The sequence below is a fragment of the Ctenopharyngodon idella genome, chromosome 6 (genome assembly GCF_019924925.1).
Source record: "Ctenopharyngodon idella isolate HZGC_01 chromosome 6, HZGC01, whole genome shotgun sequence".
Lineage (NCBI taxonomy): Eukaryota > Metazoa > Chordata > Actinopteri > Cypriniformes > Xenocyprididae > Ctenopharyngodon > Ctenopharyngodon idella.
This window is the reverse complement of record NC_067225.1, coordinates 21,755,914-21,769,356: the sequence shown is the minus strand read 5'-3', so window position 1 is coordinate 21,769,356 and position 13,443 is coordinate 21,755,914. Positions and strand designations below refer to the sequence as shown.

Genomic DNA, 13,443 nt, shown 5'->3' with positions numbered 1-13,443 from the left:
GAAGTTCATAAACCGAGGGACCTCACCTAAGCTACTGCATGTTTCTGTGCAGTACGGGAATACCTTTTGAAATACCTCTGAGAGTAATAAACTTCCAACATATAGTACTGAGAGAATTAAAAACGACTGTGGGATTTTCTGTATGCAGACCATTAAGGTCACAGTGCGTTTTGGATTCAAATGACACTTTAGTGCCATCCATTATCAAATATTTACCAGCTTTGCTAGACTGAACATGCATTTATTGATTCATTTGATTTAGAACTTGATTATTATTCATAAATACAATACATGATACAATTTAATAATAAATACATATACAATATAAAATTGTATTTGCAGTTGCATTAACTTGATCTTAAAAGATATCTCTGAAATTGAATGTTAACGAAGTGTTAAAAGTGTTTTGAACTTGGGAATGTGACTTTGGGTAATGCTGGCAGAATAACACACCAAAGAATCCACTCCCCACTGTGCCGTAACCCCGGTATGCACTGCAGTGAGTAATTGAGGGTCCTTGTAACCCAGGTCATGACTGCGCTTTCCCCTGTGTGGTATCCCCTGTGCTTGGGAGTTCACAGAGAGGTTTGCAGAGTCACATGTGTTAAACAAACAGGGTTGTCCCTGGGGAGACAAAGCACATTTATAAGAGACACCATAAAAAGGAACAACTGAGTTAGTTGTTTCTCATTATTGAGCCCTCAAAACCCGCAAAACCACTCCAGGTGGCTTTTCATTGATTGTTCGGCTGTTTTTTTTATTTTTATTTTTATTATTATTATTATTTGTTATGTCATCTGCCACTTTAAATGCTCGAGCTCTTAAAGCGGAATGGATTCTGATTGTCTGTCAATGTTTTTATTGTTCATCAGCTGAAAAAATTTATTCTGAAAGGGATTGCAATGATATTGTTTGTTTGTGCCATTATCGTTATAGTTGTGGTGTGGATTCTGCAATTCTTTTACATTTTTAGAACTATATCTTCATCATTATAGTTATCGTCCTTGGTGTGAATGGACCTTAAGGGATTAGTTCATTTTAAAATGAAAATTACCCCAAGATTTACTCACCATCAAGCCATCCTAGGTGTGACTTTCTTCTTTCTGATGAACACGCTCAGAGTTATAATAAATATCCTGACGCATCCAGGCTTTATAATGGCGGTGAATGGGGCCAACTAGTTTGAAGCTCAAGAAAGTGCATCCATCCATCATAAACGTACTCCACGTGGCTCCAGCCTCCGCCAGACTGCCTTCCATATTCAACTTATGAACAAAGCATAACTGACAGTTTTTCATTAGTTGAATATGAAAGGCGTAGTAGGATGTAGCGTAAACATTTTGAACTGCGAGAGGCGTTACACTTTCTTTGTAAGTTGAATACGGAAGGCGGTCTGGCAAAACTAGATATTTTACTTCATAATTTGTTAAATATGGATATTTTTCTTACACAAACACATCGCTCCGATTCAGAAGGCCTTTATTAACCCCCCGGAGCCTTGTGGAGTACGTTTATGATGGATGGATGCACTTTCTGGAGCTTCAAATTCGTTGACCCTGTTCACTGCCATTAAGCGTCAGGATATATATTAATATAACTCCGATTGTGTTCATCAGAAAGAAGAAAGTCATATACAGTTTAATACTAATGAATTGAGGTCACAGGTGTGTGTTTATAGAGTATTTTACAATGGCTTCGAACATGGCTCGATCAATCCTAATTAAGGACCGAAATCATCAGTTTTATGAAATGAGATTAAATTAATGCATTCTTAGTGTGGCAGATGTGTCCAAATACTTTGGAGCTACTCTGTTATTTACATAAAGGGCAAATGCTAATTGCCCTACTCATGGTGATAAAGTCACGTTAAACTTTGTTATTGTATCTTTACAGAGTTCATCTGATTAGTGTGCCTTCTTAACTTTGTGAATGTTCAAAAGGTGTTTTGTATGTTGAGTCTATGGGGCCTTTGACAATCTTTTAAAACTTCTTTGAAATGCTCAACCTTAAATGAGGCACAAGAGGCAGAAATGCCTGATCACACGTTCGTATATAGGGCACTCCTACTCCAATCCTGTGAGGAAAGTTGTGTTTGGCTGATGATGAAGACTTTTCTTGGCTTGTTAAGGCATCCAGCAGAGATCCAAAGTCACTTTTGTTCCAGCCTTAAAAACTTTAGGCTGAACTTATATAACTTTGATAAATGTGCATGCTGCTGTTTCAATCAGAAAATGTATGTTTAGTTCAAAATAGTTTTTAGCGACACAACAAGGATTGGTTAATGAAGACGTAGTTACTGAAAATGATTCTACTTCTAGTTTTTGCTTTTACAATTTAGCACTTTACCGTTTTACAAGATTGGTTGTAATCGGTAGTACCATTTACTAGATATTGTGTATTATAATGAACAAATTAGCTTTTTTCTATTCAATTACAATAAATAGGCGCTATGAGGAATATAGTCGTATGGACCAACTTTCATATTTTTTTTAGTGCTTTTACATCTTATTTGAAACAAAAACTTCTGTTACTTGTATTTGTAATCATGGAAAATAACTTTTTTTTCTAATGAAATAAGGGTAAGTTGATGATACAATTGTCTTTGTGTAAGTTCATGTTACATAACCCATCATGAATCATGTGTTGAGACCTTCAAAGAACCAGGACAGTCATGCACAGTCAAAACCAGTGAGTAATCCTGCGCTTGTTGACAATCCAGCATTTATATCTCATTTTCTCCATTATAATTAACGCAAGCTTAGTTTTAGTCTGCAGCATCTTTATAAAACTAAATATAGTTGACTGAATGATTGAAACAGTCATGTAACATTGAGTTTTGTAGAATATATCCTGACATATCATTCCCCTAATCATTTGTTATAAGCGGATCTGTTGTTCACTGGTGTTTGAGAACATACATGTCGTGTAATAAGCAGCCAGTACTATTTCATAGTATGATCAGTTGAGGGGGAAGTGACATTTTGACTGAACTGGTCATTCATACTGGCACTAACACACTCTCTGAGGTAATGTCTGACCCACAGTCAGACAGTCCACATCCCCTGGTCAGTTTTTTATTTTCTTGTGATGTCAAGGCCAGAAACATACCCTGCAAGTAGACAAATGTAGACATGAATGCTCAGCCAATGCATCGCAAATGCGCTATCCTGTTAAACACACTTAGCAAGAGCTCTCGTTTGCACATTTGCATCATTGAACCAAATGTGCTATTATTCAGGTTGATTGAACAACATTTTTTGTTACTGGTTGAAAGTCTCATATCCTGATAGCAATCACTCTGTTAAATGGTCTAAATGTATTTTTATAAATATATATCGTCTGTGGAAGGCGTAGGACCATAAAATGTTAAAACAATTATTATATTCGGTCCGAATTAAATAATACGATGTCCTACCTGCCTGTCAATGTATGTTTTTACATACCCTCGCACACTCTGTTTGCGCAGACATCATATGTCATCAGCGCGTTTCATGCTATGCAGACAGACGTCAGTCACAGAGCATCACAAACAAACTGCAGCCACCTTTTACAGTTCCTACTGAATCAAAACAGCGAGCTTATGCTGCATTCACGCCATAACTTCTGTGTTTAAGAGATGGCAACCCGTGACGTTCTAACCGGAGCTGTTCAGTCAGACTCGGAATTATGCGTATCCATGTTCTTTTAACACCAAAATGAATCTGCAGCAGTCAGGTACAAGCTCTCCAAGTTGTTTACATTCATTATTATTGTAATGTTATGTGCTTTGAAACATTTAACACCATCTCTTAGGACGCTTTGCTGAGAGCAGCTGTGTGTGTGTGTATTCATGTGTTTTGGAGGAAGCGTGGCTTTGGACGGCAATTTGCAGGGAGGGTGGGATTGTATGCTTTCAATGCCAGCAGGCTAACGTTAGCATTTCCCAGATCACCTACTGCACCTTTAATGCAGCTGAAGAATTAGCTAAGAGATGCTGAAAGCTTCTCTTAGAGAAACTAGCTATTTATGCTATAAACTAGCCAACATGACAAGTATTTTTCTACATTTAAGCTACATCATGTTTTATTTGTAAATATAAAATACTGTATGGGTTATGTTTGGTTTCATTGTGTTTTTAGGGTATGTTTACATGACAACAATGTATTAAAAACTGAAAAGTTTTCCCTTTGCAGATCGTACCCTTAGAATTATAAGGCACTATCTGCGTTCTGAGCAGTTTTGAGATATTGAGCTTCAAAGTGTTTGCATTCCATATAGCAAAAATTATATGGGGAAAAAGTTTCTTTCAAACATGAAAATGACAGGGAGCCTAAATGTATTCTAAATGTACAATATCAAAATACTCTCAAATTTGTAAATGGGGATTTTTGGAACGGGTCAAACGCAGACAGAACCTTCTAATTCTAAAAAAAAAAAAAAACCCACTTTTCGCTTGGAATTATAAGGTTCTATCTGCCAAAAAAATGAAGCAATAATTTTCAAGAAACACAAACAGTTTACTTATAATTTGTTTTAAAGCACAAAATTAGTGTTGTAACAATGTGTTGACATGCATGAGAAAGTTAAATGTAATGGTTTTCATGACATTTATTTCATATTTTAAATGAATATTTTTTTCTTGTTCAAGTTAAGTATAAAAGGCAGTGCTAAATATTTTGTCCAGTGCAGATGTTAAATTTAGGTAGGAATATGGTGGGTAATTTAACACATTATTGCAGGAACCATTCAAGTTTAAGTTTCCTTTTGTTTAGACAGAAAGCAGCTACTGTAATACATCTGAGCAGGACTTTATTCCACAGAAAGTGGGACATGTACAATGGCTTTCTCTCTAGACATCAGTATGGCTGAAATAACATGCTAACGTTTATTGTTGTAATTAAGACCCCATCAATTAATCAAGTATTTGACCTTTAAGCCTTAATATTGTAAAATTTAAGACATTTTAAGACTAAAAAACTGCAAGAAAACAGACAATGCTTCAGCAAAGGTGTTTAACAAAGTTTAATAATTTATAGAGCCAAGTTAGAGGTCGACTTTGTAGATAGAACCTTTTTGTTTTCTAAAAAAAAAAAAAGTACCAAAATGTACACAACTTAAAAAAAGAAACATCACATAATGTAAATAAGTTGTCACAGAATATGAATATGTGAATAACTCAATTTTGACAAAAATGTCAGATAGAACCTTATAATTCCAAGGGGACGAGATGACAATGTTGTCAAAACGATCCCTATTCACAGGGATCTGTGAAAACAACAAAAAACACTGTATTATGCTGCCAGGCCACTAGTTGTAAAGAAACTTTGTAAAGAAACATTACACGCCTATAGACTGAACACGAAATATGCATGCGCATGACGTCACCGTTTTCACAAAATTGCTTTGTTTTTTTACATGAAGATGATAATGGTATCGTTTTCAAAAACTTGCACACAATTTCAGAAGCTTGTGTTTTAGTTTGGGTTACCCTGTTCCTGTTTGCCTGAGTTCTAGTTTCTTGTTTGTTTCCATGGTTTCTAATTGAGTTACACATCTGTTCCCTGTTCTGTTGATTATCTTCCCTTGTAAGCCCCGAGTTGTCCTTAGCTCCTTGTCCAGTGTTAACGTTGTTTCATCTTTAGAGTTTATGTTCCTGTCGTTCATTACAAATATCTTTAATTGTCTTCCTGTATTCTGCATCTCTCTCTGTGGATTATCTACACAGCAAACTGTAACATATACATAAATGTAATTAGATACATACATAAATACATAAATTATTAGAAGTACCCTTGTGAAAAAGAAGTACACTTTAGCATACTTTTAAAAAGAGTACTAATTATGGAAATAATACTTTAAAAGAATATACTTAAGTACAAACTGAATGTAATGTTTTTGGACACTCAATTGCATGTAATTGCAAGATGTGTTATTAAATTAGATTTATATTAATGCAGTTACCTGAACTTTAGAATGCTTTTTGGTCCACTTAAATAGAACTTAAGTACATCTTTATATTTAATTGCATAATAATACTTTTAAGATTTGAAGTACACTACAAGTGCACATTGAATACAATTAATTGCACTTGTTTTTCAAAAAGGTAGTCAACTGTGTTTTGACTGTTTATTAGTAATATCTACATCTCATATGTCACAGGTATGTCATAAGTATATCATGCCGTTTTGCTTCTCAGTGAAGTTTTTACAAGACAAAGATACAAATTAAGAATAGGATTTTTGTAATGTTCTGTTTTTTTTGTTTTTTTTCTAAACTTTTTATAGCATACTTTAAACAGAAGCATCTGCATACTGAATTAATGTAAATATGAATGTTAAGATGTGCTGGCAAGTTTTATTGTGTCTTTGTTTGCTCAAAATTATATGTACAAAGCAGACCTTCATAAACAGTTTTGATGGTCAGCACTTGAAGTAAATCCAGAGAGCAAGTATTTTCTCTTTGAACTCAGAGACTTTGTAAATTTTTTCAACTCTAGCCACAATGCCTTGTGAAGTTTTCTCAACAGTTGTTGCTGTTCTCACGTCAGTATAATGAATATATGGAAATTCCATTATGTTCTGCAGGCAATTATTGCATCTTTATTGACCAAATAAAACCATTGCCTCAAAATAACAACAACCTGTTTTCCCATTAAACTTATGTCATAGCTTAGTGCCTAATGGGAGAATAAAAACTGAATGAAAGGATTGAAGACCAGCTGTTGGGATACGCAATTGGGCAGCATAATCGTGTTGAAAAGCACTCTATTGCCGTTCCAAACTTGAATGACTTTCTTTCTTCGGTGTAACACAAAAGAAGATATTTTGAAGAATGTTTTGGCTTTGGCTTTCATTGATGTAAAACATATTTCTTCAAAATATCTTCTTTGTGTTACACAGAAGAAAGAAAGTCATACAAGCTTGGAACGTCATAAATAAATACTGTCATGCGGCCGAAGCCTGGGCTGAAATTTGCTCAAGGGTTGTTGAGGTACAGTTTATTCCTCTTGATTCCCAGTTAAATCTTAGAGAAATCATGTTAGAGCAGTTCCTGGATGTCTGTGGTGAAATGAAGTCATGAGTTTTTTCTAACCGTGTGTCTCATTCTCCAGGAATGATAGTCCCGTCTCCGCCTGAGATGAAGCAACTTTGGAAGATGCTCTTTCCGCTCCTTATTCTCCTTTACCTATCAGGAGCTGTCAAGTCTCAAGTAAATCCAGGTAGTTATGTTTTTTCATTGTATAAAATGAGATTAAATAACTCAAGCTGTAAAATGTACAATTTAGTCATTTAGCTGATAATTTTATCCAAAGCGACCTGTGACCTGGAGTTTAATGGCTTACAATGATGATAACTCATGAATTTCAGAGTTTGTAGGAACTCAAGCCCAAATCTTAACTACTAGTCTACAATATTATATTAACTGAACAGCTACAGCAGTGCAGACATTGGTGACATAAATTTGCTCTGGGGTTAAATTCAAAAACTTTATTTATGAGAAAATTTATGAGACAAGTCACTATGGAAATCAGTTGTTGTGGTACCACTAACAGCATGTGGTCACAATATCCGATTTTATTGTCCATGAATTTATGTTTTTCTGAAAGTCAGTTTGCTGATTTTTTTTTTACTAGATTTGAAACTAGCAGCCTTGTACTGTAGTTGTGATCAGTAAAATATATTGAGGTCTGAATAAGGTCTGGAAGATGCCCAAATTCCATCCTGGTTCTCATGACTTCTTCTCTTTTATCTGTGTCTTTCAACTCTAGCCTTTTCTCTCTAGCATGGGTGGTTTGTGGGGAGGAAAGTGTGATGTCAATGTGAGGTTCAATTATATTTTACAAGGAAACCAGAAGCCAGCTCATGGTGAGCAGCCGTACAGTAGAGACTAAAGCATAAGTCTGGAAAGCAGCTAATACCACCATGGCTAGAGACAGTTTCTTCTGGGATCCCCCAGGATGAAAACCACACTGTGCTCTTGTACTATATTGGGCTGTGTTCCTTTATGAAGCAGATGAGTTTGATTACCTAGGGTGACATTGCTTCCTTCCACTGATCTTTTGTCAGTTGCTCTGCCATATTTTAACAAATTAAGGCCTTAGGCATGACGATAAAGCCTAATATTGAAAATGCATTGTGTTTTAAAACCCAAACATTCGTATTTGTAGTGTAGTTTTAAGTGCATAATGTTCTTCAATGGTTTATTTTAAAGGGTTAGTTCACCCAAAAATGAAAATAATGCCATTTATTACTCAGTCAGGCCTTCATTCATCTTTGGAACACAAATTAAGATATTTTGATTAAATCCGATGGCTCAGCTAGGCCTCCATTCAAAGCAATGACATTTCCTCTCTCAAGATCCATAAAGGTACTAAAAACATATTTAAAACAGTTCATGTGAGTTCAGTGGTTCTACCTTAATATTATAAAACGACGAGAATACTTTTTGTGCACCAAAAAAAACCAAAATAACGACTTTTCAAAAATATAGTGATGGGTCGATTTCAAAACACTGCTTCGGAGCTTTACGAATCGAATCAGTGATTCGGATCTCCTATCAAACGGCTAAACTGCTGAAATCACGTGACTTTGGCGCTCCGAGTCACTGATTCGATTCGCAAAGCTCCGAAGCAGTGTTTTAAAATCGGCCCATCACTATATTGTTGAAAAGTCGTTATTTTGTTTTTTTGGCACACAAAAAGTATTCTCGTCGCTTTATAATATTAAGGTAGAACCACTGAACTCGCATGAACTGTTTTAAATATGTTTTTAGTACCTTTACGGACCTTGAGAGAGGAAATGTCATTGCTGTGAATGCAGGCCTCGCTGAGCCATCGGATTTAATCAAAATATTTTAATTTGTGTTCCGAAGATGAACGAAGGTCTTACGGGTATAGAACGACATGAGGGTGAGTAATAAATGACATTATTTTCATTTTTGGGTGAACTAACCCTTTAAAGCCATATTGTGCTTTTATGTATCATAGAGGAGGATACCAGTCCATCCAGATGGTTTAATTGTCGCTTTGCTTGGTCGAACTACAAAGTAATGTTTGGCTTGTTTTAAAGTAAATATGGAATATGTGAAATGCTTTGTTAAAAATCCTTCTGTGTGGTTTATGTAAAGGGACTCTGAATTGTTTTAAAGCCTTTAGACGGTTTGTGGTACAAGCAAAAATAACAGAATTACACTCAGCTGTTCTGTTGCTGACCAAACGCTCTGGATTGTTACTTTCCGGTTTAAAAGTATCAGAGAGAAGTGGGTGAAGGAGCCATGAGGGGCCCTGCCAAGCATTTTCACCCCAAAATTAAAAGAAAGAAATAAGGAAAGAATTTTTTTGTTTTGCATAAGGAAAATTAAGCCTATTATTAGGAACATTAAGATTTTAATTTGTGACATTATTTTCATGACAATTGAAGTAAAAAAAATAAATCTCATTCTCATATAATGTGAAAAAAACGACAATATTTAAATCATTTACATAAATTAATTATTTATACATGAGACATTATCATTAAAAATAATTAAACATAAAAACCTGTATACACCTGTATGCAATGCATTATATTTGCATTTTCTTGCTCCATTTTCTTGATTATTCATTCATTCATTCATTCCGTCTATCCTTCCTTTCTTCCTTCCTTCCAGAAACACGATCTTGAGAATTGAGTTTCAAGAAAGTCTGCATTCATGAAGAGTTCCTGTGTAAATAACTTTAAAGGGCACCTATTATGCAAAATTCACTTTTACATGGTGTTTGAACATAAATGTGTGTTGGCAGTGTGTGTACACAACCACCCTATAATGATAAAAATTCACCCACTGCTTTTTTTATTCCCATAAATAATAAGCAGTGTCTCAGAACAAGCCGTTTGCAGATTCTGGGCACAGTGACGTCACTTTGCACAGGCCCCGCCCACGACTGCTGACAGACTCTGTCGTATTAGCATAGACCCCGCACTGAGCGAGTTGTACACAGTCCACCATTTTCTCCAGGCTGGAACAGCTGTAGCGACAAGAATGTCTCGTAAGTGATTGAGGTGTTTTGTTGTTGGATGTAAGAGTGAACATAACATCTCCATCAGAGCCGGACCTCCCTATAAGCGAACTAAGCAGCTGCTTAGGGCCGCGCCGCCACCAGGGGGCCCCAAGAGCAAATTAAATGACAGCTTGATTTTTACAGCGCTTATTCCCTCAGTTGCAGTTCTGGCGCCTCCGTCCAAATACTGTACAACTCGACGTACATTTGCATCACATTAACACAGCGGTAGAGTTACACTCACGGGACTCTGCACTTATTCACAATCACAAAAGTTCATTATTTGCATGCGCTTCAAAGCCTTGCCAGTTAAACATTTCATTCATTTCATTCTGACATGCGCTTTTTCTTAGCACGTTCATCCGAACCGCGCGTGCACACACTAACAGCCTGTCAATCAGCGCCCGAATAGTGGACTTTATCTTTCACGTCTGATTGCACTAATTCTGTCGAATACACACAAGGTTTACATAAACACAACTGGTTATGTCTAAAGTGAAAGTAATCAGTTGAGAGAAAATCAGATGCGTGTCTATTTTAGATGTGTGCAGGTCTTAAAGTAACAGCCACCAAATAGTAAACAAACTGCCCTCGTCCTTAAAGGGACAGTTCACCCAAAAATGAAAATTGTCATTATTTACTCACTCTCATATTGTTCCAAACCTGTATTAATTTCTTTCTCCTGCTGAACACAAAATAAGAAATTTTGAAGAATGTGGGTAATCAAAGAGTTGGTGACCAGCAACCCACATTCTTCAAAATATCTTATGTTGTGTTCAGCAGAAGAAAGAAATTCATTCAGGAATTTTTATTTTTGGGTGAACTTTTCCTTTAATGTTAATACATTTATTATTGTTATCTTCCTACAGGTCTATCTGAACTGGTAATTTTATGTCATTATTTACGTATTTAATTTAATATTGTCCATTTTGTACATTTACATTTATTTTTTATATAAGAAGATACTTTTTATCTTAAGTTATTTAACCGAGAGGCCCCCAAATAAAATTCTGCTTAGGGCCCCATAAAAGCTTGGGCCGGCCATGATCTCCATGTACTCCTGACATCAGAGCCTCTGAAGACTCAGTGGATTATTTTTATTTTTGAATGGATTTCGCCCCCATATACCTAAATTCGTTTATGTCTGTGCGAATCATTTTACACCAGACTGTTTTGTGAACGAATGTCAATTCAAAGGGACAATACAAAACACAGGTCTTGCTAAAAAGTTGTTACTCAGGGATGGATCTCTACCAACTGTTCGTGATCCAGCTTACAGTCTCCAGAGTGATACTGGATACGGCAGTAATGAAAGGGAAAGCACACACTTTATTATAGTTCATCTGAGTTGATTTACGGATAAAAAGCTTACCAGTTTATTAAGCACCCACTGAAATGGCATAAGGTCTGTATATTTGTTTACTGTTTATTGTAACGAGTGTTTGCGTAATTCACTGTGTATGTTGATGATAATGCAAGGGGGAGAGAGAGTTTATGGATAATATTTTAATGCACACTTCTTGCACTGTGTTTTATTAAGCTCTTACAGTGATTTTCTACAGTCAAAATGCACACTTCATCTTTTGTATGAAGTACAATAAATGTCATAAAACTCATCAGTAATGTTTTGGCCATCATTCGACAGGTTCCGCTACAACAGGCTTGTACTAATAATGGATAAAAGCAAGATGACAACATAAGTTATAACCGTAATTAAACTAAACTATACCTGTTCTATCTCCATTCATCATTTATTCCCTGGCTCCGTAGGCATTATTGCTCGAATCTGGCTCGGACTGAACTCTGTTACTGACAGTTTCTAACATTATAAGTGCATCCTGACACCGGAGAATGAGCACTTGAAGCTTCGCCCCTTAGGCCGGAAGCAGCTCATTTGCATTTAAAGGGACACACACTAAAACGGCGCGTTTTTGCTCACCCCCAAAAAGTGGCAATTTTAACATGCTATAAAAAATATCTGTGGGGTATTTTGAGCTAAAACTTCACATACACACTCTGGGGACATCAGAGACTTATTTTAAATCTTGTTAAAAGGGGCATAATAGGTGCCCTTAAATATATATTATTTTTACCATGTTCTTGAGAAATGACAAGTTTCCTGTACACTTCATTTTAAAATACAAATTTATAATGACATGGTGGAAATAATTATCATGACAAGCCCACCATTGATTACCATTTGCATATTGTTGTTTTTGTTGTGTGTGTGTGTGTGTGTGTGTGTGTGTGTGTGTGTGTGTGTGTGTGTGTGTGTGTGTTTGCTCTTTTTTTCTTTCTTTCTTTTTTTGGGCTGTGCTTTACAGTTTGGATCAATACACTACAGTACTTTGAAACACTGCCGTAACGATATATCATGGTATCCCATAATTGCTGCTGAATATTATTACTTCTCATCACAGACACTTAAAAAATCTTCAGTTTCGATTTTTTTTACAGGTTGGTGGTTAGGAAGGAAAGAACACCATGCTAAAGGAGTGGTGAAATGTAACGGGATAGAGTCCATCACTCAAACCTCATTGAACTGCGTGTGAGCTCTGTGTGAGGATGTGACCTTGCTTTGAGTTTATTATTGAATGTAGCAGGAGCGCAAGCATGATTGTTTACAATGGATTCAACAATCAGACTGGAGTCTGTGGCTTGTACATACCAGACATTTTGACAACAGGAAAGTATATTGAAAAAGCTTCTATTTCTTACTCCTTTTTTTTTTTGCTCCAAGGCTCTGTGTGTTTTTCAGATATTTGTTTCTGCAGATCATAAGTCACGGCAGCAGTCTTTCTCACATTTACAGTTTGATCGTTTCGGTATTCAGCTAGTTGACCTTAGTTTTAGTGACAGAGGTTAATGACAGTGTTTCAGATCAATTGTATAAATTGCTGCTTTCCACGAAGGTGGTGAATTTCCGTTCTTTCCAGGAGAGAGATGCTGTAACCTCTTTAAATATCAGTTTTGCTCCGTTATATTTCCGCTGGAAATAAAGCTGCATTTTTTCCTACTTCTGGAAAAGTGTGTTGCTGAACTCAGTAGCTATGAGATCTCTTCTGCCAACTTTCCTCTGTTTAAAATTCCCGAAGACTGTAGTTATACCATCCTACTCTCTGCTTTTTTCCACTTTGAGTTATAGACTTACTTTTTTCTACTGTAAAAAAAGAAAGAAAAGAAAAAATGTAAGTGCCTCTTCTTTTAAAAGTGTGTTTATGTTAGTATACATGTGTGTGTGCAAGGTTTTGGACCCTGCAGTTAGACAGCAAACATGGTGGAACAAATGTGCCATTCACAAGGATTAAAGATGGAAAAAACTGGTTGGCAGGAGGGGGAAATAAGCGCCATTCGGACCAATGAATTACTGCACAAGACCAGAGTGGCCCATAAGAGAAAGAGAGAGAGGAAAGACCAAAAGCCAC

At 36.1% G+C, this 13,443-nt stretch overlaps 1 protein-coding gene across 4 annotated transcripts in view; it reads left to right on the top strand.

The window, feature by feature from the left end:
• Nucleotides 1-13,443, top strand: part of ddr2a (discoidin domain receptor tyrosine kinase 2a) — a 40,447-nt gene that overhangs the window by 10,400 nt on the left and 16,604 nt on the right. For all 4 annotated transcript variants that reach the window (XM_051896552.1, XM_051896550.1, XM_051896551.1 and 1 more), the window contains exon 2: nucleotides 7,091-7,198. In XM_051896552.1, the coding sequence (XP_051752512.1) occupies nucleotides 7,093-7,198 (106 nt within the window). In that variant the 5' untranslated portion in view covers nucleotides 7,091-7,092. The remainder of the gene's footprint in view (nucleotides 1-7,090; nucleotides 7,199-13,443) is intronic.